Consider the following 12,421-nt stretch of genomic DNA (forward strand, 5'->3'; position numbering starts at 1 on the left):
TAGCATTAGACAAGCTTTCTGCATCAGACCTAATGAAGAATGTCTTGCATTCAAAAGCTTGTCTCACTCAATCCCAACCAGACAGTTGGTCCAATACAAGATATCACCCCAAGAAATCCTTTTATCTTGCATTGTTTCTTACATGAATTTTTATGCTACACTTCATGCAGATAGTTGATGTTCTTGTGGCATTTGATAGAACCTAGTGTGTGCTGTTCACATTAACTGGCATAATGACCAGCTTACAAATGTTGCTCTGACAGGTCAGTGTGTCCTTCTGTTTCATTCATACCTGCTTTAAAATTAGGTAGAAAACAGTACCCTTTTTAGAAAAAAGGGAATTGTTAAAAAAATTAGAGAAGGTTCTCTTTTGATGAATTTTCATATTACATATTGATGCACATGCACACATTAAACAGTACACATGCACATATTAAACAGTAAGCTGAGCCAAAATTCCAGATCGGTCCCCAAAGGTTGGCAGAACCTACATTTGGATCCAAAGTAATGCTACTTGGGCCTTGCATTTATGTGTATGGATTTGGTTTTTGTTTTTACACCCCCTTTCTTTTGAGGTCACGTGTATGCGTGAACTAGGGTGCCAATATTTGTCAATATTAGCTCAAGTGGTCATGTTACTCCAAAGTGATTGACTGATTAAAAAAAACAGTGGCTATTTTGAAAGCTGCCTACGGCCACTAAAGTAAAACTCTTGGGCTCCTGACAGACATTGTTGATCACACCATGGCTTTTTTTTCACTCTGAAAACAGAATACCATATGCATGGCTATACATATAAAAAGCAGGCTGTCCGGAGGCAAAAAGTGGCATGCCAGCTTGTACTGCTACTGCTGACCTGCTGGGATATCTCTCTATACATAACATGTGTCAGTGGCCTTGGGAATAGATTCATGGGCAGTGGACAGGTGAGGTGATTGGAGGTACATGATAAACTTATATGGCTATTCATTTGAGCCTGTGAGCCAGCTTACAAATGTTGATAACTGGAAAATGCTACTGCACTTGAGATTGAGGATGAGGTTGGAACTGCTCATTAGAAAGCTGAATGGATAGTTGCTTGATTCCTGGCGCTGGTACAGTTTTCACAGTGGAATGGGCAGTCTGATGACTTGAAATCCAAAGCTAACAAAGATAGTTGTTAGACTTGCTCCATGTATGTCATTGTTAGCCAAAAGGATAATCAAATCCTTTAAGCGTAAGAAGTTACAGTAGTAGTTGCTGTAAGGATTTTTATTATATGGCTAGCGATAGAATTGTAATTAGAAATACATTTAGATGACTGAAAGGGAGTTTGCTAGTTTGGGGACAACTTTACTGGTCAGTGGCTGCCACGCCATTTGAAACAGTGGACCACTATCAGCCATCAGAATTTTTCATGGACCACCATACACCTGTAGCATAAAATTTTTGATTGACAACACTATTAATGTGCAAGTGCCTCATGCATTCCACAGTCCATATACTCATGGCCTTGCAGACCACAGTCTGGGAATCACAGCCCAGAGCAGCAGCAGCAGGGGAGTAGCTCAGAGTTGCCCAGTGTAGCTCCCCACTACTTGACCCAAGGGTGGGCAAAATATGGCCCACAGGCTGGATCTGGCATGCAGAGAGATTTTGTCCAGCTTGCAGTGGGTACCCTGGTCCCGCCTGGCACAGGCGCCATCCAGCCCATGGGCATCCCACCATCCCTGGGCATGCAGTGCGGCTGGGGTAGCTCTGTAGTTGGACTCCACTTCTAGACAGCCCAGGTGGTAGTGGCTGTTTCTGGCTGCTGGGTGTCAGGAGAAAAGTGGCCATCTCCCCCTCCCCATGGCCAGGTCCTTCTTGCTGCAGGTTAGACTTGTCTAGGATGGTTTATACAGGGATGATGCCACCTTATAATTCAAACACAGCCCATCAAAGCTTCCATGAAATTCTGGCACCTTCTAGTTATTTTCCTCCTGGCCATGGCTATACTGGCCATGCTTACCAAGCCAAGAAGGTGATGCTGACCAGAGGGACCTGGGTGATGATGAGGCTGTCTTCCTTTCCCTCGTCCGTGCATGTCTCTGAGTAGAGTTTCACTGGCAATGTCTATTGGCTCTTTAGATGCCTTTGAGGGACAGTTGTTGCTTACCAGAGTTCTCTGCTTGGCTTCCTTCCTTGGCACTCTAAACATTAACCTATAACATTCACTCCTGTTCCTGTTTTGTCATTTGTTGTCCCAAGAAATTAGTTGTTGTGACCTTAGTGATCTCTATCTAGCCATTGCAGAGGGCTTGTGGTTCCTGGTGGAACAAGGCCCACTATCGTGGCACAAGAAATACCTGCCTTGAGCAGAGGGTTGGATTAGAACAGTAGAGGGCAACCTTTTTGGCAAGCATGCCACAAATTATCCCCCTCACTCTCCCCAAGTCCTACTTAAATCCCCTTCTCCTTCCTTGTCTGCTGTTCTGCTTTCTTCTTCCTACCCTGTACTTTCTGCTTAATCATCTGCTCTATCTGCTACTATGCTGTTCATCTTCTCCCCAAACTACTGTGTGCCACAGAGGCTCCCTGTGGCACTCATGCTAGAGGTTGCCTACCCCTGAACTAGATGACCTGTGGTCTCTTCTAGCCCCACTTCTCTGGCTAGGGACAGAAATTACACATAAGCTGGTATAAGTTATTGGAAACCAGTTCAAATCTGTAACACAATGGGAGTTCAGTGCACATAAACTGTTTTTAAAATGGCTGAAACCAGTTTAAGATAAACCTAGATGGGTATAGTATCAGACAGGGTGGATAAAAATAAATTATTTTTAAAAATTTTTTAATTGGATTTTTTAAAAATTTTAATCAAATTTTTTTATTTGATTGTATTTTTTAAATATTTTTAAGGTGCTTTAAAAAAATAAACCCTTATAAAGATAGCTTTAATTTAAGATGTATTAAAGCTAACAAATATCATCATGGAATAGTATATAATTAGAAGTTATAATCCCTATTTGAGATGATATATTCATGTAACCTTTTTGGAAAAGTTTTATAAATAGGTCACAACAGGCCATGGACTATATTAGGGACCCAATCTTATGGGGCTCTCAGAGGCTCTTCTATAGATTAGTAAAGAAAACCACTCCACCTAATGGAACTCAGTGCTCAGTCTATACGATCTCATTAAACATTTCTGTGATGCTTGGTTTCAGTTCTCAAACTGGATTTGTCTCCAGAGATAACATCCTTGTTAACAGCAGTATATGGAGATGAGATAACAGACTTGATTACCTGCCCATCAGCCTTGTTGTCTCTCTGCAACTTTGTGTACACAGAGTCAAGCCCTTACCTCTCCCTAAAAGTGCAAAGTTTCAAGAAGTTATATGAATAGAGGATTTGGGGGGTGGAGTAGATCTGGGCAAGGAGGAGGAGTCTGGAGATAAATGCAAGAAGGGAGGGGCAGTAGAAACAAAAGAGAAACATTTTGAGCAGAATATTCCAGAAGTCCGGAGGGGTAAGTTTCTGAGTATACCTGCTCCATTAATTTGAGATCAAGTGAGGGAATGTTATAGTAGAAGGGAAAAACCTATCATGGCAGCAGGCTTGCCAGGCCATAGAAGAGAAAAGAAATCAAAGATGAGAAGAAATGTAGAAGAAAGTAAAGGAAGCCCTAAGCTAATAACATAGATTCATAGATTCATAGATGTTAGGGTCGGAAGGGACCTCAATAGATCATCAAGTCCGACCCCCTGCATAAGCAGGAAAGAGTGCTGGGTCTAGATGACCCCAGCTAGATACTCGTCTAACCTCCTCTTGAAGACCCCCAGGGTAGGGGAGAGCACCACCTCCCTTGGGAGCCCGTTCCAGACCTTGGCCACTCGAACTGTGAAGAAGTTCTTCCTAATGTCCAATCTGAATCTGCTCTCTGCTAGCTTGTGGCCATTGTTTCTTGTAACCCCCGGGGGCGCCTTGGTGAATAAATCCTCACCAATTCCCTTCTGTGCCCCCGTGATGAACTTAAAGGCAGCCACAAGGTCGCCTCTCAACCTTCTCTTGTGGAGGCTGAAAAGGTCCAGTTTCTCTAGTCTCTCCTCGTAGGGCTTGGTCTGCAGGCCCTTAACCATATGAGTTGCCCTTCTCTGGACCCTCTCCAGGTTATCCGCATCCTTCTTGAAGTGTGGCGCCCAGAATTGCACGCAGTACTCCAACTGCGGTCTGACCAGCACCCTATAGAGGGGAAGTATCACCTCCCTGGACCTATTTGTCATGCATCTGCTGATGCACGATAAAGTGCCATTGGCTTTTCTGATGGCTTTGTCACACTGCCGGCTCATGTTCATCTTGGAGTCCACTAGGACTCCAAGATCCCTTTCCACCTCTGTGCCACCCAGCAGGTCATTCCCTAGGCTGTAGGTGTGCTGGACATTTTTCCTCCCTAGGTGCAGCACTTTGCATTTCTCCTTGTTGAACTGCATCCTGTTGTTTTCTGCCCACTTGTGCAACCTATCCAGTTCTGCCTGCAGCTGTTCCCTGCCCTCCGGCGTGTCCACTTCTCCCCATATAACTGCAGTGCTTATTTGATGTCGTCCTGATACAGCATGGCAAAAACACCCCCCCAAATATCCATGATTAATCTAGTGAATTGGAGATGGTTCACCTCCCAATGACTTCACAAGCATCTGTTTCAACTAGCTCTGGTAAATAAAATGACCAAATCATAGTTCAGTTTTCTGATGTAGCTGGAAAATTAATCTGAAAAAAATATCAAAACAAATCAGTGCTTTAAAATGTATAATGTGTACCTTCTAAAAATGAAACCTATATCTATCTCTGAGTTGTGAATAATATGTATTAAGGTTATATCAAACAACAAAGAATGCAGTTTTTGTAGAAAACAGGGATTAAATCAATGCTTCCTGACCAGAGATTTAAATCTTGATTGAAATCAATTTGATTTAAGTCAAATCCACCCTGGTATTAGACTTAACTGATTTAGGTTACATCAGTTTATTGAACTTCTGTCCCAGATCTCCTCCAGATTCAAGCTAACTCAATCCCCCAGCATCCCAGGATGCTTTGCACCTCCCCTGCAAACCACCCCTTGCAGGAGGGGTGAGCTAGATTTGGCTCAAGCTGTCTACCCCAGCCAAGCAGGGAGGTGTGCTCTAGCCACATCCCCTAGCTTCTGGCCTGAGCCACTGCAGGCATGTGGCTAGATTTGTGGACTCTAAAGTCAATGTCTGTTTACTGGTTTGTGTGTTCAATCTACGCAATTTAGATTAACCTGCAAAGATTGAGTCAATTCAGCCTCAGGCTTTTAGACTGTCTATACTTAGCCTCTGACTCTTTTCTCAATGTACTGTGCGTGCAGTAAGCATATTATTTGTGTTTCTTGAAATAATAAAAGATGTGGTGTTAGTTTATTCATAGCATTTCTCCATGACAGAACAGGACAGTGTTTAAATCCATAAACACTCCACCCCAGATACCTCCTATATTGGTATCTTTCTTGTACTTAGAAGGTACTAGAGTACAACAGTTGGTATAAAGTGGCTAAGGCAAGCAGTTTAATCACACTGATTTTGTGCTCTGAAATTACTGTGAGCTTCATTAAGAAAAATCATTACTATGTTGTGTGAATTTCTAAAATATAAATAAAAGTGCATGGCTATGGAATCTCAAAAGTTTGTTATCAACAGTATGTCTGTTGTTGCTTGTTTCAGGAAAGATGTTGGCTTAAGGAGATTTTTTCCGAAGAGTTTGTTGGATTCTGTAAAGGTAATTATAGTTCCACTAAATCGTATATTATAAATCCATGAACAGTATATTTTTCAGAACACTTGAAGGAAATGTGAATGATTTTGGATTCCATTAGTCTGCTTCAGATACCTAAAGCTTGGTAATTCTGTCTCTTGTATAGTAGTAAGTGGGTTGTTGTATAGTTATTTTTTGGTCAGAAACATACTAATTACTACCTTTCTCACATGTCAGCAGTGTTTGATACCAGTAGATAAACAACAGATAGGGGCACTGATGACATCTGGGATCTTCACAAAAGTGACGTGTGACATTGCAGAGTAAATATTAAAATAGGGTTATTTTTCTCCATGCAGTCCCATGAGCAGTGCCTGAGTCTACTTGCACAGTTACATTCTGTTATAAAGCACCTTCCAAAAAAGATTGGAGAATTTTGGAGGAGGAAAGGAGGAAAACACATGATTGAGAAGTCATCAAAAGCTCAAAAAGAGCTTGCCTTGGTTAGCTTAGCAAAATTGAAGGCCTAGAGGCAGTGTGATTGCTTTCACTACCTATATTGTGAGAGGAACACTAGGAAGGAATAAAGAACTAGTAAAAGAAAGACAATATTCGTACAAGAACAAAAGGATAGAAACTGGCTAGAAATGAAAATAAATTAGAAGTGTTTCTAATCACCAGAGATGTGATTTCTGGGACAGTCTTCCAGTAGGAGTATTAGGGCAAAAACTACAATACTTGGAAGATGGAGCTTCATCAGTTTATCATAGGCATTACAGACAATCCTCAACGAATGACTTTGAGTTGCGATGAATGTCATTTACTACGTTTGTAAATTGATTCATCGTTTTGACATTCTGACCTGGGATTCGTCTTTACGACGGTCGATACAGCTGCGTGCAGCCGGTAAGGAGTGGAAGAGAAGTGCTGTGGGGGGTCAAATCAACACCCCCTGTGGTGAGGGAGGGACTGGGGCTGGGGCAGATGCTGCCCCACTGGGGCTGGGCGGGTTCAGGGACAGGGTGGGGTGGTGACTCCCACCATTGCACACTGCTCATCTGATGGCTTGACCTGGGGTTTGCACCACTGCTCCCAGGCTGTGGCAAATTTTCAGGTGGCTGCAGCCGCCCCATAGTCCCTGCTCTGCCACCCGGCCCAGTCCCAGGGCACATGCCCCCCCATGCCCTCAAAGCTGCAGCTTGTCCAGAGGGCACGGGATGGCGGCTCCTGTTGCTCTGCACCACTTGTCCTAAGGCAGTACAGTGGCTTCGTCCCGTGTCCACCCTGCCCAGCTGGTGAGCAGCGGGAGGGCATAGGGGGGTGCCCCAGAATTGGAGTGGGGGCTGTTGGGCGGTGGCAGCCACCAGAAAATTCACTGCAGCCCGGGAGCAGCAGCACAAATCACTGGTCAAGCCACCAGAAGAGCAGCATGCAGCAGCAGGAGCCGCTTCCCCCTCCCCCCCGCGCCTCCCCGGCCCCGGTGGGGCAGCATTTGCTCCGGTCCCAGTCCCTCCCTCGCTGCAGGGGGCATTGATCTGCCCCCCACGCCACTTCTCTTCACCACTTACCAGCTGCACGCAACTGGATTGAGCATTGTAAAGGAACCAATCCCCCATTTGTAACACTGTTCCTATGGGAATATTGGTCCCGAGTTACAATGTGTCAATTTAAGAGACAGTTTTCAGGAACCAATTGCGTTGTAAGTCTGAGGACTGCCTGTATATGTTTTATATGACTGCAGCAGGCACATGCATACAGGGGTGGCTGTGGTGCTTCCTGGTGGCCATGTATCCCTTGCCTGGCTTGGGCTCGACGGTAGCCCTCTCTTGCTCCACGCCTCGCTCTTATTGCAGGTTGTGTAAGAGAGACTGCCCATGGGCTCTGAGTGAGCCTCAGCCTGTGTCAGTCCCCACGGGGCTCCTTCTGGGTCTTCTTAGTCATGATCTTGCCCCCTAGGTTAGTAGGCCCTCTCGGCTTGTCTGTACCTCTACCAGATAGCCTTAAGGGCAAATTGTGTGGCTCAGTTCCTCCCTTACACCGTGCCCCAAGTCTCGTAGGTGTTCTCTCTCACTAATATTGTCTATTTAAACACTGAGGTCCCCTTGGGCCTTTGGACCACCTAGTCCCTTACACAGTCTCTTTCTGAACTCTTGGAACCCCAGTCCCGCACGCAGCCCCTCTTCTGGGCTCCTGGACACCCTGATCCAGCTCTCAGCCCTTCTCTGGGCTCAGGGACCGTCTAGTCCAGCTTAGCCCCCTCTGAGCATAGATTCATAGATTCATAGATGCTAGGGTCAGAAGGGACCTCAATAGATCATCGAGTCCGACCCCCTGCATAAGCAGGAAAGAGTGCTGGGTCTAGATGACCCCAGCTAGATACTCATCTAACCTCCTCTTGAAGACCTCCAGGGTAGGGGAGAGCACCACCTCCCTTGGGAGCCCGTTCCAGACCTTGGCCACTCGAACTGTGAAGAAGTTCTTCCTAATGTCCAGTCTAAATCTGCTCTCTGCTAGCTTGTGGCCATTGTTTCTTGTAACCCCCGGGGGCGCCTTGGTGAGTAAATACTCACCAATACCCTTCTGTGCCCCTGTGATGAATTTATAGGCGGCCACAAGGTCGCCTCTCAACCTTCTCTTGCAGAGGCTGAAAAGGTCCAGTTTCTCTAGTCTCTCCTCGTAGGGCTTGGTCTGCAGGCCCTTAACCATATGAGTGGCCCTTCTCTGGACCCTCTCCAGGTTATCCGCATCCCTCTTGAATTGCGGCGCCCAGAATTGCACGCAGTACTCCAACTGCGGTCTGACCAGCGCCCGATAGAGGGGAAGTATCACCTCCTTGGACCTATTCGTCATGCATCTGCTGATGCACGATAAAGTGCCATTGGCTTTTCTGATGGCTTTGTCACACTGCCGACTCATGTTCATCATGGAGTCCACTAGGACTCCAAGATCCCTTTCTGCTTCCGTGCCACCCAGCAGGTCATTCCCTAGGCAGTAGGTGTGCTGGACAGTTTTCCTCCCTAGGTGCAGCACTTTGCATTTCTCCTTGTTGAACTGCATCCTGTTGTTTTCTGCCCACTTGTCCAACCTGTCCAGATCTGCTTGCAGCTGCTCCCTGCCCTCCGGCGTGTCTACATCTCCCCATAGCTTTGTGTGCATGTGGACCCTAATGTGGGTCTCAGCCTTTCCCCAGGTTCCAGGACCCGTTACTGGGCCCTGCTTTCAGTCCGTGGGCTCCTGGGTTACCAGTTCTCTACGTAGGCCTTAAGCTGCCACAGCAGGGCTCAAGGCTAAACCACCAGCGCCACTTAAATAAAAAAGTCTGCCAGAGGGCTGAGATGCTTCACCTCAAACCCTCTCTGGGTTTATCATAAAACAAAGGCCACTTGCATATAAAACCCAATATTTCTCTGCCCAGGTGACTTGTCTCTCTGTTCCCAGGCCTGCGGAGTTGTTTACGTAAAATCCAAATCCCTTTAGGAGCTCTGCTGCTAGGAGCTCCTTGCTTCATGGCTGCTGGGGAGAGACTGCCTGATGGGTTCAGGCTCTGGGCTTATATAGCTCCCACCTGGGTCAGGCGAGCCTTCATTAGCCCCCTTTGCCACCTGAAAGCGACCTCTCAGGCTGCTCGTGCCCCCAGTGCCCTGCTAAAATGATCTAGTTCGCTGCAGTGTGGGGGACTAAGGAACTTGATGACCCAGGAGGTCCCTTTCAGGCTTGTGTTCCTGTATACAGTAATTTAGATATATCAATCTTTGAAACTTGAAATACACTACAGGGTGCAATGGGTGAACAGCAGTGTTATATGTGTATGGGATGTTATTTAGTGCTGCATGTGTATGGGATGCTATTTTTGGTTAATAGCTACTCTTTTCTATTTACCTATGAGAAGATAGTTCTCAGCAAGCTGGCTTCTCACTTTGGATTAAATCCAAAAAAACCCACCAAAACCCCAAATGAACCAGTCTGTTCTCAGATAAACTGAATTCATTTTTGAGATCCTCTTTCTGAAATTCAAGGGACTATGTATGCCAGGTTTCCCCCCATTAAAATCGTAACAGCTCAAAACCACCTCATAATAAAAATGCTGAAAGAGCTGTAGCTGTGTCACTGCTGTTAGGTGCCATTATAGCATAGCAATTAAAGAAGTATTTTGTATATGGCCTCACAAAATAAATACACTGATTTAGTCTTGAGTTACAGGTGCCCTCAGAGAATATAATTACATTTACAGAAAATGAGTATTCAGTTTTGGATGTTGTATAAAGCATCATCCAAAGGCCATTTCACAATTCCCCTTCAAGCTTCCTTTGCAAATTGGAAAATTATAGTTTAAGCCACATTTGGTTAAACTAAAGAGTGCTGGTGATAGAACCTGTAAGTAGATGTGAACACAGAATCCTTCAGGCGTACCTGATGTCTAACTAAATTTGTTTTTGACGGTTACATCAATATTTCTTATGCATCCTCCAGACATACAACCACAATATAAGAATAGTTAGTCATTGTCAGACTTTCTCATGGTTCTAATTTTTTTTTTTTTTTGTGAAAGATTTAGTTTTAGCAATAAGTTGCATCATTTCTGCTTTCATTGACAAAGCTCTGGCTGTTCCTGAGTGATGTAAATGATGTGTAAGAGGTACATAAAATTAGTTTGCATAAAAGGAAGCTTTGGGATTAGATCAGCTTGTATGACTTCCCCATATTGCCAGAGGTTGGCTTGAAAGTGAAGGGAGGGATTGTTTGAAGATAAGGAATTGTTTGAGCATGTTGAATATGTTGCTTTTTGAGTTTGTGCTTTTTGTTGTGGCATAGAGTAGCATAAAATCAAGGCATTTCCTTTTTGTATATAGCCGGATGTTCAGCCAACTTTATAAAAGTATTTATTCAGAGAACTATAAAGTTACAGCTGCTTGAGAGACCTGTACTAAAACATGTGCTTTCCAGAACACAGCCTTATAGTTCCAGAATGGAAAGCGTGGTTCCTTTGACTGCTCCAAATGTTCTCACCTTTCTGGACTAGAGGGAAGACTTTGCAGCTTGTTTCTAGGATAGCAATATTTAATAAAATAATTTAAGTTAATTTATTTCTAAAAACTTTGATATCATCTGAGTCTTTAAGAATCCAGACTCTTAAGGATATATGACTAGAGGAAGATGTGCTAGCTTTTATCACATTTGTTTTGATTTCAGTGGGATAATTCATGTGTTGGATCAGAATTTATAAGACAAAAAGAAGTTATACACCCTTGTGTGGTTAATAGGAATAAATGTATTCGGCTCCTTTATTGGACTGATTGGAAAAAAATCAAGAGGCCTTGGTTTTCATCTTGAATTCAGGATACAGGAGGGTTTTGTTGCAATGGAAAAAGTTAACATGATTGTATTGTATGTAAATAATGGTATATGCTTTAGAAATTAAAAGATATATACACAGAAGAAGTTCTCAGTCATAACGAAACATGAGTATTATTACAACTCACCCACCCACTTATTAATATTACTGTAAAGAAAAAAAAAACTTCACTTTTGTGTCCAACTAGAACAGGATCTGTCGACAGACCATCCTGTTGAAGGATGGATATCTACTTGCCAGATGAAAGTAGCTAAAGATTCTGAACAGTATTTTCAAAATTAGCCATGTATACCTAATCTACGTACAAATCCAGAGGCGTATGCAGATTACATGAACAAATGGCCAGTCTGATGCCTAGCATATGTATGCACATAAGTATATGTAAATGTATGTTTGCAGCTAGATTTATTCTTATGAGAGAAGACTTAGTGAAGTGTTTCATAATATATGCAAAGCTTAGGTTCCTGATAGCAATCTTTTTATATTTGTAAGAGGTTTAGAAAGCAGAGGTAGACCAGGAACCTAGAAGAATTAGCTTATGCAGGAAATCTTAATCATACCATCTTGTACTATATTTAATTTAGTTAAATTGTTCTTAGCTTTGTTTTACATGTACAGTGCCTATGAGTAAATAAAGAAGGGTTTTGCTATTTAACTAAATTTGAGAAACAAAGTTCAGCATTATTAATATTAGGTTGAACCCTTTTTTGTGTTTCATTAGTAATTTGGGTAACTGCTACAGATACTGAAGTGATGGATTCATTTAGTATTCATAATCACTGGCACCACTTTAGATGCACAGATATTAAGTGATCTTTAAATATTTTATTACACAGGCCAAAACACTACGTAAACAGATCCAGCAAACATTTCGACAGTTTGCCAACCTCAATCGAGAAGAAAGTATTCTGAAATTCTTTGAGATACTCTCTCCTGTGTATAGATTTGACAAGGAATGCTTCAAATGTGCTTTGGGTGTAAGTATAGGGGCTTGCAGTCAGTGGAACACATGATGAAACAGTAGGTCTAATTGGTATTACTCAGCTCTGCAGTTAATTGCCTGTGGGTAGTTCACACTTTGATTAAAAGGGTGCTCTTTTTAAGTTTCATTAACCCCAAGAGGATATTGATTACATTCAGACCTTTTGAAATGGCTATTTCCATAGTATCAGAGTTTGGTGTGGCATTTAACACTTTTATTTCATACATATTACTGCTTAGCTTCTGAAAGCCATGGAAAGGAAAAATAGCAATTTCTTAATCATTTAGTCTTGTTTAAAGTGTTTAAGTGTTTGTTAAGATTGTTCACTAAAGTTTGAAATACATGCACTGGAGAAC

General features: G+C 43.3%; 1 protein-coding gene across 6 annotated transcripts in view; it reads left to right on the forward strand.

Moving 5' to 3' along the window:
• PTK2 (protein tyrosine kinase 2) overlaps positions 1–12,421 on the forward strand; it is a 336,960-nt gene that overhangs the window by 209,830 nt on the left and 114,709 nt on the right. For all 6 annotated transcript variants that reach the window (XM_059723705.1, XM_059723704.1, XM_059723702.1 and 3 more), the window contains 2 exons: positions 5,700–5,754; positions 11,920–12,060. In XM_059723705.1, coding sequence (XP_059579688.1) covers positions 5,700–5,754; positions 11,920–12,060 — 196 coding nt within the window. The remainder of the gene's footprint in view (positions 1–5,699; positions 5,755–11,919; positions 12,061–12,421) is intronic.

Source organism: Alligator mississippiensis, chromosome 3, assembly GCF_030867095.1.
Source record: "Alligator mississippiensis isolate rAllMis1 chromosome 3, rAllMis1, whole genome shotgun sequence".
Lineage (NCBI taxonomy): Eukaryota > Metazoa > Chordata > Crocodylia > Alligatoridae > Alligator > Alligator mississippiensis.